This window comes from Dioscorea cayenensis, unplaced genomic scaffold, assembly GCF_009730915.1.
Source record: "Dioscorea cayenensis subsp. rotundata cultivar TDr96_F1 unplaced genomic scaffold, TDr96_F1_v2_PseudoChromosome.rev07_lg8_w22 25.fasta BLBR01000313.1, whole genome shotgun sequence".
NCBI lineage: Eukaryota > Viridiplantae > Streptophyta > Magnoliopsida > Dioscoreales > Dioscoreaceae > Dioscorea > Dioscorea cayenensis.
This window is the reverse complement of record NW_024086704.1, coordinates 14,357-29,591: the sequence shown is the minus strand read 5'-3', so window position 1 is coordinate 29,591 and position 15,235 is coordinate 14,357. Positions and strand designations below refer to the sequence as shown.

General features: G+C 40.7%; 1 protein-coding gene across 1 annotated transcript; it reads right to left on the bottom strand.

The window, feature by feature from the left end:
- Window positions 1-6,745: 6,745 nt before the first annotated feature.
- LOC120254037 (probable F-box protein At4g22030) lies at window positions 6,746-8,010 on the bottom strand. The gene is made up of 3 exons (XM_039262190.1): window positions 7,212-8,010; window positions 6,976-7,117; window positions 6,746-6,932 (listed from the first exon to the last, which is right to left on the bottom strand). The coding sequence occupies exons 1-3, from the start codon at window positions 8,008-8,010 to the stop codon at window positions 6,746-6,748; spliced, it is 1,128 nt and encodes a 375-aa protein (XP_039118124.1).
- Window positions 8,011-15,235: the final 7,225 nt, after the last annotated feature.

The window sequence follows — 15,235 nt, the reverse complement described above, 5'->3', positions numbered from 1 at the left end:
ATTATCAAAAAGCTCCTCGATCCGAAACAAACCCAGCTTGCTCCCGACCCACGCGTAGGGAGAACAGGCTTAAGTCTATTGGAAAGAATCTTGGAGATGATCTTATAACAAACATTGCAAAGCGAAATGGGACGAAAATCCGATACCAAACACGGATTGGCTTTCTTAGGAATAAGCGAAATAAAAGTCCTACCCCAAGAAGAGGGGAGATGAGAATTAGAGAAGAAAGATTTAATAGCGAAGTCAATAAATCCCCAAGATCAGGCCAGAAGAAACGATAAAATTCTACATTAAAACCATCCGGGCCAGGGGATTTACCAACAGGAAGATCTAGAAGGGCAAGATAAACTTCTTCCTTAGAAACATCCCGAATAAGGTGAAGACCAACCTCATCAGAGATGCAAGGGAGATCATCAGGCAAGGCGAATAAAATATTATCAAAAATCATCGACCCCGAGCTGCACTGTAGAGCAAAGTGTAAAAATTAATAAAAAGCATGCTCAATAGTAGAATAATCAAGATAGATGTTACCGTGGAGAGTCCCGAGATTTGAGAAATGTGATTGTGGTGGGCACGAATGCGGGCGACTGTGAAAAGAAATTAGTGTTCTTGTCTCCATCACTAACCCAACGAAGCCTCGCCCTTTGCGCCCACTTGATAAAAATTTGACGCTGGAGAGCAGCTAATTTGGCATACTTAAGGGATAGGTTGTTGTGGGCATCATGAGTCTCGTCTGAATTTTCAAGATTGAGTATATCAGCTTCCGTTTGGGCAAGAGATCTCTCCAGTGAGTGTATCCCATTACGTTTCCATTGCAAGAGCTTAAACCTAGTACAAGAGAGCAAGTGCGAGAAAACCTGAAGATGGCTGCCATGGGCAGGAGACCCCAGGGCATCTCTAACAATATTATGGCAATCAAGAAGCTCCAACCAAAAATTTTCAAATCTAAACAAAGGCCGCGAACGGCAATGATTAGCAAACATCGACAAGAGGAGAGGGGAATGATCAGAAAAACTGCGAGAAAGATGTTTGAGAGTAAAATTACTAAACCGAGAAGTCCACTCCAAATTCGCTATGCAACGATCCAAACGGGCCCAACGACGCGCAGAGCCACGTTGGTTGTTACACCAAGTGAAGGGAGAGCCCGAAAAATTTAAATCAAAAAGATTATTAGAATCAACAAAATCACGGAAAAAAGAAGCTTTGCGAGAGTAATAGTAATACCGGCCACCCTTGTGTTTATTTCGAAATAAAATGGAATTAAATTCTCCAAGGATAAGCCAGGGGATATGAATAGAAGAAATTTTAGCAAGCTCATTCCAAACCACACACTGAGACGAAAACCGACAGGAGTTATAAACAACAGAAATGATAACATTACTAAAGAAGTTCGAGGAGATAACAACATGAAGGACTCACCGAGAGAAAGCAATAGGAGTTACCAGCCCAATGTCTTTTTTCCAACAAACCAGAATGCCTCCAGAGAAGCCATCAGCAAGGATAGCCGCCAGTCCCCGTGACTCGGAAAGTCTAGAACAAAAACTTACCAATACGTCTCGTAGTTTGCTCGAGTCTCAACCAAACGGATCATAGAGAGTTTATCCTGACGAATAATACGGAAAATACGAGCAAGAGTCTCCCTAGACGAGAGCCCCCTGCAGCTCAAAGAACAAATTTTTATTAGAAAGCATCATCAACAAACTAAAGAGAGAACAAAAAGAAAAACTCCCCGATCATGGAGACACGTAGGTCGAGACAATCAGAGTGACTAGTTTCCCCTTTCTAATCTTCCCTTTTTCGGGTTTCAATCGCAAGGAGAGAGCCCTTGCGGATTAAGGCCTCTCTACAAGCCTCCTCTTGGAACTGATCGAGCGTCATCAAATCGTCTGGTTCCTCCTCCTCGAACATCTGATCATCAGTGCCCTCCGAGACATCTTCCTCCTGGTCACTGTCCTCTTCCATGGAACCCTCGTCAAGAGCGGCAGTTACCTGTGCGACAATCCTGGAATGGTCCGGCAAAGGAACAGGAGCTCTATAAGACTGGATGTTGTTAATAGACGACAAGAGCACAGGTGGTGGGGATTGAGACCGTTGTCCCAACGAGCCCTTGCCCGTATGAAACGAACGGAAAGGAAGCGTGGGTGCAGCCTCCTCGCCCAAAGTAGTAGAGGAGATAGGGGTGAGATAAGACGTCCGAGGGGCATTCTCCCCTAGGAGCATTGGGAGAGCGCAATCCGTAGTCCCCGGGACGCCGCCTGCAGAGCAACGGGTGGAACAACTGTGTCAAAGACATTAATGGGATCGACCGGATCCAAGCACGGGGATTGTGTAACGTGGGCGTGAGAAACAGGGAGCCGCCCACTCAGCACCCCCCGTAGACCCGCCACGTGTGCTATGGACGAGGCACAGCTGAGCGGCTTCGGGCTCGTTCCTCGGGTCTACCGCCGAGTCCCGAGGCACAGGAGGAGTGCGAACACCACCACCACGAGCACGGGACGGGCCTCGCCGGCGGGAAACGAGCAACCATGGGCCAAAGTCAGAATCCAAATCAGAGATCGACGGGTCAGGGGGATCCACAGGAGGGATTACCAAGGCAACGAGTTCCCTCACATCGCCGCTCGGTACCAGCCTCCACGGATCGCCGATCGAGTCTAACCTCCACCCTAGCAAAGACGAAGGGGTTGAAAAAAACCTTAGCATTCCCTGTCATGGCGACCCATCGCAATGCTAGAACCATGCCCAACCACACCACAAGAATAACAGAAAGTAGGTAGTCGTCAGATAGAACAACGACGTAACACCCGATTGGACTCGTCACCCAGCCAAAACCCCTTACTAAGAGGTTTAGATAGATCCAATTCTATGCACACCCTAGCATATTTGGTTCGAGACAGAGAAGCAGTAAGATCATCAATCTTCAAAAGGTTACCCAAGTGACCAGCAATGGATTCCAGAATGTCGCCACTCCAGAACTCAATGGGAAGATTGTGTAGCTGAACCCAGATTGCTGCCGTGGTGAGCTTGGTAAAGACAGGTTCAAAAAATGGCCGCCACGGTGATAGCTGGAGAATTATGCCATTGATGGTCCACGGACCCCCGGCGATGAGGCGCTGAAGAACAGATTGTTCCGGGCATCTGATGAGCAGGAAACCGTTGGGAAGATCTGAGATGAGAATCTCACCCAGGTTTTCCCACTTCTTCAAGAGGATGTCCTTCACTTGTTCAAACGGTGGCGGTTTGCCAAAGAATTTGCCGAAGAGGGAGTGTTGGAAGCGAAGCCGAGCTCTACTTAAGGTATCATGATCGATTTTAACAAACTCCGAAGTGGATTCCTTAAGCTTGTTGAGCACCTTAGGATTGTGGAGAGGAGAAGACGCTTGTGTCGGATTGATTTTCGAGGCGATCTGAGCCCACGTCGGTGGAGGAGGACGTTGATTAGCGGGGGAGTTGTTTTGCCCCCCACTTGCCATGGCAAGAGGGGGAGGATGAGTTGATTAGTGGAGTTTAAAATGTGAATTTTATAATTATCCATACATACATTGGTATGATCTGCTATCTTTTGGGTTGATTAAATTAATTTCTATTATTCATTTAATTACTTATTTGCATAATTGTTTTACTTTAGTTTTGGAGAAATTAGTATCTTGAATAAATTCAAACGTATTGTTTGCATAATTTTTATATATTTAAAATCTCCCTAGAGTGGGTTCCCGCAACTATTTCGTTTAAAGGAATATTTGAGCATTTTTGGATTTTAAATTTTGGAATATTTTAGAAACTTTACAGTATTCTTTTAGGGACTTTTTGTATATGAATTTTGAATATGGAGAAATTTATGTACTTCGATTTGCATGAATTCTTGGAAAATATCTGTAAATATTCTATTTTTTTGGCTTTGAAATTTGTTTGAATGTTTTGTTCTCCAAATGAGCGATATGCAACCATGTCAGTGGGGGGTTAAACCCTGACCTTGTCGACAAAATTTTTTGAAAAAATAAGACTGCAGTTTTGCACCGTGCCTGTTCGGTGAAATAATTAACGACCACCTGATATTCAGTCTCGAGTCACTGAGGGTAAATAAATGATCTCTGTTATTCTGGCTCGGGTCACCGAGGGTAAACAAATGACTTCTGGCATCTATAGTGAATTTGGAGATATACATTGGAATTTGTTACTTTCTATTTTTGCCCCTTTTGAATTTTGATTTTCTGCAAAAACACAAATATTTGTCCTGCTTTGAAATTTCTGTATTTTTGATATCGTATTTCTGGGTTTTGAATTCCGGTAAATCATATTTGGAAATATTCTTTTATTAGAATATTTCACTTTTTATTTTGTTTAAATTATGTTTTGAAGACCTATGCTCATTTCTGGCGAATTATTATTTATAGTTTTGAATTATGGTATTCTTTTTATTACAATTATCTTGAATAGCGGTATTACTTGAGAACTATACCTCTGTTGAATTATTTATTTTGTATTTGTTTAAACTATGTTTAAACTTTGAATTATTCCCAATATTTGAAATCGAGATTTATAAACCCTGTTGTTTTAAAATAATTTCTGAATTACTTACTGGGCTAGTGAACTCATGGATTTGCTTTAAATCCTTTTCAGATCAAGAGTGATAGACCAGCATGGATCTTGAAAGATTGTCTGTAGATGTTGTCTTGTCCTGGCGTAAATTTTGAGTTCTTGTCATTGTCCATCCCTGTATTCCTATATTTTGTACTTTGGACTTCTTGTATCCCGGTATTATATATATGTAGAGTCTGTAATCCTGTAACTCAGTTGGGTTGGTATAGATATGTCTGTCCTAAATCAGGTTTTGAGGCCTTACAGGCTTATGGGGTTTACGCCTTGTTGGTCTGTGGCCGTTTGTCTGCGCACCAAGTCCGGCGAGCCGAGTTCGAGGCGTGACACAACCATAATAAGATAGAGATATTTCTGAGGTTATATGCATCATATAAATTTCTAGAGCTTAATGAGTTTCATAGGTTCACAGCTATCTCGTAGATGATGTTAACTTATTTAGTGGAATATGCTATTGATGCTTGAGAAAGATCAATATGTAATTTTTGGGAAATTTGATGACAACATATAAGAAACAAACATTGATTGATTAAACTAAATGATCTAGGGTGGAATTAGCCTAGGGTGAACTCTGGAAACCCTAAAATCTCTTGACATTGATTTCTTCTCATCTAACTATCTTTTTCTAGTCCTTGAATTATATTTTCTAAATTAAATCTCTTCAATCTTATTATTCAAGTAGAATTAGGGTTTTAATTTGAGTAATATTATATAGAATCGAAGAGATCATTCGAAACCGACCACACGAATGATGTGGTCAGGACGGTCAATTTTTTAATAAATGAGAAAGTAAAAAAGACCATCACCACGAATCTCTCTCTCTCTCTCTATCACACACACACTCTCTCTCTCGTGGGGCTCTCTCCCAGTCCTGCCTGCCACGAAAGGGAGATGGAGGTGGAACGACCTGCCCGATTGACACGAGGAGGAGACGGGCCTTATACTTTTTCTTTTGTAGTTTTTTCTTTTAGGGTACGAGTGAGATAGGGATCTACCGCACGAGAAAGGAGAGGAGGAGGGAGCGGCACCCTAGCTTCTCATGCACCACCGATCCGGCCGCCGCTCCCTTCTCTTATGCACCACCGACCAGTGCCCTCAGCTTCTCTTCAAGCCAAACGAGAGAGATATGGGGGCCGGGAGCGGGTGAGGGAAGCGGCCGGGAGTGAGGGCGGGGAAGCGGCGGCCGGGAGCGGCAACCGGGAGCAGTGGGGGAGGGAAGCGGCGGCCAGGACTGGGAGAGAGCCCCAAGAGAGAGAGTGTGTGTGTGTGTGATAGAGAGAGAGATTCGTGGTGATGGTCTTTTTTACTTTCTCAAAAAAAAAATTAATTAAAAAAAAAATTGACACGTCACCAGCCACATCATTCGTGTGGCTAGTTTTGTGTGATCTCTTCGTTATATATAGCATTACTTAAATAATTTTGGTTATTAATAAGCTCAATCTTTGTGGGATGATACTCTCTTATCATTATATTATTTGTTTGCAATAGCATATACTTGCGTAATAAAAATCACACCAACACTTTGTCATAAGAACAAATCGTATGCAACTTTTATTACACATGAACAATCACTAATAACTACAACCCAATGTTAACAAAATTTAAGTGACATGAATCAATGAATGAGAAAAACAAATCATGGGCATTCAGTCCATGAGTATCAATGCAAGGTAATTAATTTGTGTGCATGCATTTGAATGGTCGCCATTCTGGATGTGTTTATGAATCTATGAGATATATATATATATATATATATATATATATATATATATATATATATATATTCATATGGTGAAGTTTTACATTGACCATTGACTAATTAAGTTTGGTGAAGTTTGGATGTTTGCTAATTTTGTACATTGTTGACATTGTAATGTTTTAATTTGAGTCTATATGGGAGGTTGTTGAACTTATTCTAATCATTTGGAATATCTTTTTGGTATTAGAAATTTCTACTTTTGTGTTACCAATATTGAAAATAATATAATTGAACTTAATATGCTCATATTTCTTTCCATGCATATATATATTCATATATATAACCAATCTATGATTTATAGGAAGACCAATGATAGGGATTGTTTTAAAACTCGTTTTTTTCCACAAAGAATGAATTCAATCGTACAAATTAAAGAATAAGAACGTATTCACATTAGAAGAGCTTCCCTGCAAATCCTTGAAACTCAGCACCATTAGCTAAAGGAGATGCATAAGAAACAAAGCCTTTGAGCTCTGAAACTCTTCTCCCGAGTTGCAAAGCCATCTTCAACTCAAACAACTCCATGTCCTCTTGAGAACTCTCTTCCGAATTGAACTCAATGATCTCCTCTTCCAACTTCCTATAAAATCCAGCGCAGTTCCTAAACATCTCAATCAACATGCCAATCTGAAAAACCATGCTCCATAGTGTTGATTATGGTTGCAAGAACACCTCCCATGACTCCAACCAACACAGGCCATTGCCCAAGTGCCGGAGTCCCAATCAAACCAGCACCTACTGCACCTATTCCTGCCAACAAAGGCCCTGAGATGGCCAAACACTTGTTGATCTTCACAAACAGGTTTCCATGCCAAACATACTGTTCCTCATCCTTCTCTTTCAGCACTTTTGAGCAGACCTCTCATCTTCTCTTCAAATTCCTTGTTCCACATTATTCCATCTTGTGCTGATGATGATCTCCTCCTTGTTTGGATCTTGGGCCACCATACGGTAGGCTCGATGTTCTTCGGGAACTTCTCGAGCATCCCGGGTAGCAAAGGAAGAGGATAAGCCTTGTCTAGAGCCAGCACCTTCTCCATGGCTTCCTCCACATCCAATTCAGTAGCAGTAAAAGTAGAGCTCTTGAGCTGATCAAGAGATGTATGGATCGATCTCTCTAGCTGTTTGAACAATCTGGTTGCGTTCCTTTGCTCTTCAGCAAGCTGTGATGGTTGGATCTTGTTGACAATGAGCATCATGCTTGTTGCTGCTGTGAATAAGAGAGCAGAAGAAATCTTGAATGCTAGAAAATGTGGTGATTGATCACCCATGGTGATGGTAGAAAGACCAGCCATGATTGAAGCAATGAGGTTGATGGAGTTGATGGAGTTAAGCAAGAGAGTGTTCCAGTTGTTCCTTTGTTCTCCGATGATCTTGTGCATCTCCGCTCTGTCTCCGGCCACCTCTGCGATCGCATAGAGCTTATATACTACTAGCATGTCTACTTCTGTATCAGCAGAAATTGTTCGTGGTTTGTTGATGATGATGTTTGAGCTTAATTCTCTGATTCTAAACTCCTGCATGCTGAGCATGTTCTTAAGCTTTTGGGCATCAAGACTTCTGTTATGGAGACTAGCTTTGAATCTCCAACCATGTTGCTTTGGTGGTGCTGCTGTTGTTGATGATAAGATGAGATTGTGAGCTTGCAGAGTTGCCATGTCTGTCTCTTTCTCTAAATGATTGTATGTATCAGGAAGAGATGTTGATTGAGTTTTGATGGTTTTGGAGATTGCAATGAGATGTATGTATATATATAGATATATATATATATATATAAATAAAGGAAGAAGTCACGGTTTGAAAATAAGTTGTTGAATGACCAGGCAATGCATGATATATGTTTGAACGAGGACTTAGAAACCGTCAATGGAGACCCATATTAATTATTTTGGCCTACCACAAATTACTCTCATGAAAATAATAATACTAATAATCTTTGGTTCACATGCATGCACTCAATACCACATCTTATATATAGATGGTAGATGATTCTCAATCAGCTTTCATGAAAGACAAATGTATTGCGATTGAAGAAAAGCTCATTTTCAGCCTTAAAAAAAATGCAGACTTCTGGGTTTCATTTTTAAAGTGGACTATGCAAATACATTTGATTCTCTCGATTAGGAATTTTTTTTGTAGACAAATTTTTGAAGCCAGGGGCTTTTGTTCTAGCTGGATTCTATACATCAAAAAGTTACTTTCTCCGTTAAAGCTCACATCCTAGTCAATGGCATTTTAAAGAGTTATATCAGGGCAAGGTCAAGGTGACCAAATTATTCAAGTATATATTTTTGTGCTAAAATCTCTTGTAGCTAAATTTTTAGTTTTATTTTTTAATAAAATAGATAAATTATGGAACTTATTAAAATAATAAAAATACAAATACTAGTTACATAAGAACTCCTAATACACCCAGACCACAAGGGTGCAAAATTAGTCAACTAGATGTAGGGAGATAACAAAAACAAGTTATTCAAATCAAGAGAAAACCACAAACTGAAAAATAAAAGAGACAACCCATAAAATTAAAATTTTCTTAATGACTTTCAAGTAATTTATTGCCCTTGTAAAGCCCCATATTTTTTTTTTAAATAGATAAATAACAACATAAATTAATTTTTTTTTAAAAAAGAGAAAAGTCTAAATAGACAGAGAATACAAGATAACTAACTAATAAAAAAATTAAATGACTAGAAACAATATAGCACAACAGAGATATTTCTAATCCACAAACAGTGAATGTGAGGAAAGATGATTCTATACAGAGAATACAGGTGACAGTACTTATTGTCAAAGATCATCTATCTTGTGTGGCACATAGGTGGTTAAATCAATTGAGCACTTAGCCAAAGCTGATATTGGATATAGTTGTTGGAGATTTTGATCAGATCCTCATGACTCAAGTCACTCACACTGCTGCAGCTCCAGGTGGTCTCCAGGAATCCAGCCTTGGTGCGCATCATGTCAGGACTCAAACCAAGAAAGAAGTTTAACTGAATGCACTTGTTTGTAATGCATCTGGGGATGCTTAAACTTATCTCGTTGTTATGTTTGTTTGTAATGTTTGGTTAATTTGAATATTCTCTAGCTTTTGTACTTGTGCAACCATGATGGTTGGTGCGCTGGAGTGTTTGTATAAATGCACGGTGTTTAATTGAATGGAATCAGTGAATAATTGAGTGTGGAAATACTTCAGTCTTCTTTCTCATTCTCTTTGTTATTATTGAATGTCTAAGTAGTGATTCAATTAAGTGAAAATTGAGTGTCAACTCTGGTGAACGGATCACTCCCATCTTCCTTAAGTTCAAACTCCTGAAAAACAGAGTGTGTGAGTTGTTCATCCGTGCTCTCAATCCTAACAGTGGTATCAGAGATTTGTCATTGAATCTAGGCGAAGATGTCAAGCTCCTCTTCGGCAAAGGATACTGATGTCCCTTATTTCAAAGGTGAGAATTACAACCTTTGGGCATTGATGATGAAGACCATGTTTAGATCGAAAGATCTATGGAAATTGGTGGAGAAGGGATTCAGTGAAGAAGGAGACGCTACTAGAATCAATAAAAGCCTCAAGAAGGATGCTAAAGCAATGTATCTAATTCAACGCGCACTTGATTCAAGGATATTGGTAAGGATTTCTGAAGCCAAGACGGCTAAGGAGGCGTGGGATATTATTAAGACCGAGTTCCAGGGAGACTCAGACAACTCCAACATCCAGCTTCATGCTCTTCAAAGAGAGTTTGATGCTGTCAAAATGAAGCAAGGTGAATCTGTGCAGGACTTTGTGAGCAGGGTATTAGATATTGTTTACCAAATCAGAGTCTTGAAGCAAGATCTCCCTCAAAAGGCAGTTGTATCTAAAATACTCAGAAGTTTGACTCCCATATTCTCACAGGCCGTTCACTCGATCATAGAAGCAAAAGATTTGAATACTATCTCAGTTGAGCAGTTGAGTGGCTCACTGAAAAATCATGAAGCTATACTAAACATTGAAGGAAACCATCATGAAGGAGAGAAGGCATTGTATGCAGGCAGAGGAAGTGCTCACTCTACAGATCATTCAAACAGAGGGAGAGGTAGAGGCCGAGGCTTCTCTCCCAGAGGAAGGGGACGCTGGCGCGACAGAAGCAGTGACCCAGCTCGCATTGAACCCGGTTTCTCTGCAGAATTTAACAAATCCCATAAGGGAGTACAATGCTTTGTTTGTAAGAAGTTTGGGCATGTAAAAGCCCAATGTTGGTATAGAAACAGGGAAGCGAATGTTGTGAAAGAAGAGAAGCCAAATAAAGGAGAAGAAGTGGCTTTTATGGCAATCAGTGAAGAATTAAAACAAAGTGGAGGACTATGGCTAATTGACAGTGGTTGCTCCAACCACATGTCAGGCGAGAAAGGTTTGTTCCAGAGCATGGCCACCACACCAAGCCATTCCATTAGAGTTGGGGATGGAAAGGCACTCAAAGTTGAAGGCATTGGCAAGGTAACACTCTGTTCAAGCAGAGGTAAGACTACTATCTTGAACGATGCCCAGTTTGTACCAAATTTAACTCATAATCTTTTGAGTGTCTGTCAAATGATGGATGCTGGGTTTGATATCGAGTTTACCAGAGGAATTTGTAACATCAAGGAGACTGAAACCAAGGCACAGGTTGCTCAGGTTGCCATGTCTCCTAACAGGCTCTTTCCTTTAGAAGCTAATGATGTTGATTTTGCAAACTTAGCACAAGGGGAAGATGAAGCTTCAGATCTCTGGCATAAGAGATATGGGCACATAAATGTGAAGAACCTGAAACAAATATCAGAACAGGGTCTGGTGTTTGGGTTGCCGAATATCACAAGTGTAAGTTCATGTGATGCATGCTCACAGGGGAAGTAAGCTCGCTCTGTGTTTCCCAAAGGTCAAGCAAAACGAGCATCTGCACCATTAGAATTAATCCATGGCGACCTTGTAGGCCCAATCAGAGCGACATCCATCGGAGGTAACTCTTACTTTCTCCTACTGACTGACGACTACTCCAAATACAGTTGGGTGTACTTTATGCACCGGAAATCAGAGACATTTCAGCTCTTCAAGCAGTTCAAGCTTCTGGTGGAGAAGCAGTTCTCATCCCAAGTCAAGGTTTTGCGCACTGATCGCGGAGGCGAATTTATATCCAATGAATTTGAAGCTTTTTGCAAGCTCGCAGGAGTACACCACCAAATGTCAGCTCCGCAGACCCCTCAGCAAAATGGTGTCGCCGAACGCAAGAACAGAACAGTGACGGAGATGGCTCGTACCATGCTAAAAGAGAAGAAGATGCCGTCAGAGTACTGGGCAGAGGCAGTGGCGACGGCAGTGTACATCCTCAATCGATCTGTAACATCGGCAGTGAAGCTGCGAACTCTGTTTGAAGCTTTGACCGGTGAGAAGCCCTCTGTTGACCATTTCAGGGTGTTTGGATGTTTGGTCTACATGTACGTTGACCCGATGCAGCGGTCCAAGTTTGACGCCAAGTCACGGCCCGGTGTGCTGATTGGCTATTGCGATCGCTCGAAGGCCTATCGGATCATAGATCCTGATTCGAAGCGCATATACGTCAGCAGGGATATCCGGTTCTTTGAAGAGAAGAGCTGGGATTGGTCAGGCAATGCTGACTCAGATGCCTCAACTTATGCACCGTCACATGAGGAGGGGGTAACATCTCTTAATAGAGAAATGGAGATATTTCCACCGTTCGATCAAACAGATGAACGGGCTGATTCACATCAAAGGATCACTTCTAGTTTAGAAGAAGAAGAATCAGTGGCCGGAGACAACGGTGGCGCTCCGACGAGGTATAGAAATCTCACTGATCTCTATAGTTCTTGCTCTCTTGCTCTTTCTGTAGGGGACCCTTCATCTTATGAAGAAGTTGCAAGGTGTGAGGAGTGGATTAAGACCATGAAGAAGGAGATGAATGCCATAACAAAGAATCAAACTTGGCATCTAACTGTTCTTCCAGAAGGGAAAAAAGCAATAGGACTGAAGTGGATTTTCAAGTCAAAATTCAATCCAGATGTGATGCAGCGGTATACTCGAACTGTTGATTCGCGCACGAATACCCAGTACAAGTCTTCAAAACCTATTGATCAAAGATAGCCAGGAATTGGAAAAGAGAGTAAATTTTATTACTCAAGAGAATAACTATTACAAAACTGATCATACTCTCGCCCATAGGCTTACATTAAATAGGAAAAAAATCAAAGATATGAAAAATAATCCTAAAAGCGGAGATAATTCAAAATATACCAAAAAAATGGTAAATTTTTCAAATACCGCAAGAAATAAAAGAGTTAACAAAAATAAATGCTAACGCATAAACGAGCTACAAATCGTAGATTTCTAGCCAAATTAATAGCGAAATCAATTATTACTAAAAATAGCAAAATCAGGGTTTTCGAGGCCTAAACGATGGAATTTGGCCGAAATCATGTATGACTCACGAGTTTGTGCAAACTGTGAGTTGTGTTCGTTGGCCCGTTTCCCATCAGACTAGGCCCAAGAAACCCAAAAACTCCACCGCCCGGCGAATTACTAAAATACCCTTCAGTCACTTCGAGTCCCACTTCCGCATGAACGCGCATGCCATCTCCTCAATACGGCCCGCATCAAGATGGCACTCTACTGAAAAGGAAAGCTCGTATCATGGTTAAAGGCTACTCGCAGAGAGAGGGAATTGATTTCGAAGAAGTTTTCTCTCCAGTCGCTCGAATGGAGACTGTGCGACTGTTCTTATCCATAGGAGCACAAAAGGAATGGAGAATTTATCAATTGGATGTAAAATCCGCATTTCTAAACGGAGATCTCATGGAAGAAGTATATGTCATGCAACCAGAGGGGTTCGTTGTCAATGAAAAGAAGGAAGAAGTGTATCGTCTTCATAAAGCTCTATACGGTCTACGTCAAGCACCCAGAGCTTGGTATAGTCGTATAGACACTCATTTTTCTCAATTGGGTTTCACTCGAAGTTGCAATGAACCCACAGTATACTCCAAGTTGCAAGGTAATTCTGATGTTCTCTTACTCTGCTTGTATGTTGATGATATTTTATACATGGGGTCTTCAAAGGAGTCTTTGATTGAGTTCAAAGAAAATATGTTGAAAACTTTTGAGATGTCTGATATGGGACCGATGAGGTTCTTTCTCGGGTTGGAGGTGATACAGAGGAAAGGATATGTCTTCGTGTCACAAAAGAAGTATGCAGGGGACCTCTTGTTCAGATCAGGGATGCAAAATTGCAAGAATGTTGATACCCCAATGAATTCAAATGAAAAACTCTGTCTTCAGGACAATTCTGGGAAAACAGATCCACAGAGATATAGGAAATTGGTTGGTGCTCTGCTTTACCTCACCCATTCAAGACCCGATATCATGTTTATTGTTTCAATGGTTGCTCGGTTCATGCATTCACCGAGTGTGCATCACTTAGGAGCAGTAAAGCGAATCCTTCGATATGTTAAAGGAACGATCGGTTTTGGGATTCATTACAAGAAGGGAGAAAATTTCAAATTGATGGGCTATTCTGACAGTGATTGGGGAGGATCTCAAGATGACCGGAAAAGCACCACAGGGTGGGTATTTTCACTAGGCTCCGGTGTTATAGCATGGTGTTCGAAGAAGCACTCCATCACTGCTCTGTCAAGCACCGAAGAGAGTACATTTCATTGACGGCTGCTGCCTGCGAGGTTGTTTGGCTTCGTCGACTGCTAGAAGATCTGAATGAGAAGCAGAAGGACTCAAATGTTATTCTCTGTGACAATTCATCAGCTCTCTCTATCACCAGAAATCCTACACATAATGGGCGCACAAAGCACATTGATACCCGTTTTCATTTTATTCAAGACCTTATAAAGGATGGCTTAATTAATGTGAAGCATTGTGGTACTGAAGATCAGTTGGCTGATGTGTTTACAAAGGCCTTGCCCAGAATCAAGTTCAGCTCATTCACAGAGAAGTTAGGAGTTGGAGAATTATCTGATCAAGGAGAGTATGTTGGAGATTTTAATCAGATCCTCATGACTCAAGTCGCTCACACTGCTGCAGCTCCAGGTGGTCTCCAGGAATCCAGCCTTGGTGTGCATCATGTCAGGACTCAAACCAAGAAAGAAGTTTAACTGAATGCACTTGTTTGTAATGCATCTGGGGATGCTTAAACTTATCTGTTGTTATGTTTATTTGTAATGTTTGGTTAATTTGAATATTCTCTAGCTTTGTACTGTGCAACCATGATGGTTGGTCTGCTAGGTGTTTGTATAAATGCCTGGTGTTTAATTGAATGGAATCAGTGAATTATTGAGTGTGGAAATACTTCAGTCTTCTTTCTCATTCTCTTTGTTATTATTGAATGTCTAAGTAGTGATTCAATTAAGTGAAAATTGAGTGTCAACTCTGGTGAACGGATCACTCCCATCTTCCTTGAGTTCGAACTCCTGAAAAACAGAGTGTGTGAGTTGCTCATCCGTGCTCTCGATCCTAACAATAGTATCCTCAAAATTAGGTGTGAGAGAACCTCATAAATTAAGGCTATGTTTGATCTATGATTGGTGTTTGATGATTGAAACGAAGTATACTTCAATCTGATCCTCTTTGGTTCTGGTGTTGCGCGCAGACATCCAAAAGACAACCATATGATCAATTATGAATATATATATATATATATATATATATATATATATATATATATATATATATCAACAAATACTCAACGTGTGATTTGCAATTTCAGGTTTTGCGGCTCTATATAAATATATATCCATAAATTAAATCCAAAATAATGAATCAATTGTACTTGTTCAATATATATAGATACTTCTTTATATTAACAAAAGAATGAATTCAATTTTACATCACTGTGCATGTATGTACGTATC

What these genes read in the sequence shown, in the direction of transcription:
- LOC120254037 (XM_039262190.1), bottom strand. Translation starts at nt 8,010, where the DNA reads ATGGCAACTCTGCAAGCTCACAATCTCATCTTATCATCAACAACAGCA. An exon ending in ATTTGAAGAGAAGATGAGAG is followed by an intron (nt 7,118 to 7,211) that starts GTCTGCTCAAAA and finishes TGGCCATCTCAG; the next exon opens with GGCCTTTGTTGGCAGGAATA. An exon ending in GAGCATGGTTTTTCAGATTG is followed by an intron (nt 6,933 to 6,975) that starts GCATGTTGATTG and finishes TGGATTTTATAG; the next exon opens with GAAGTTGGAAGAGGAGATCA.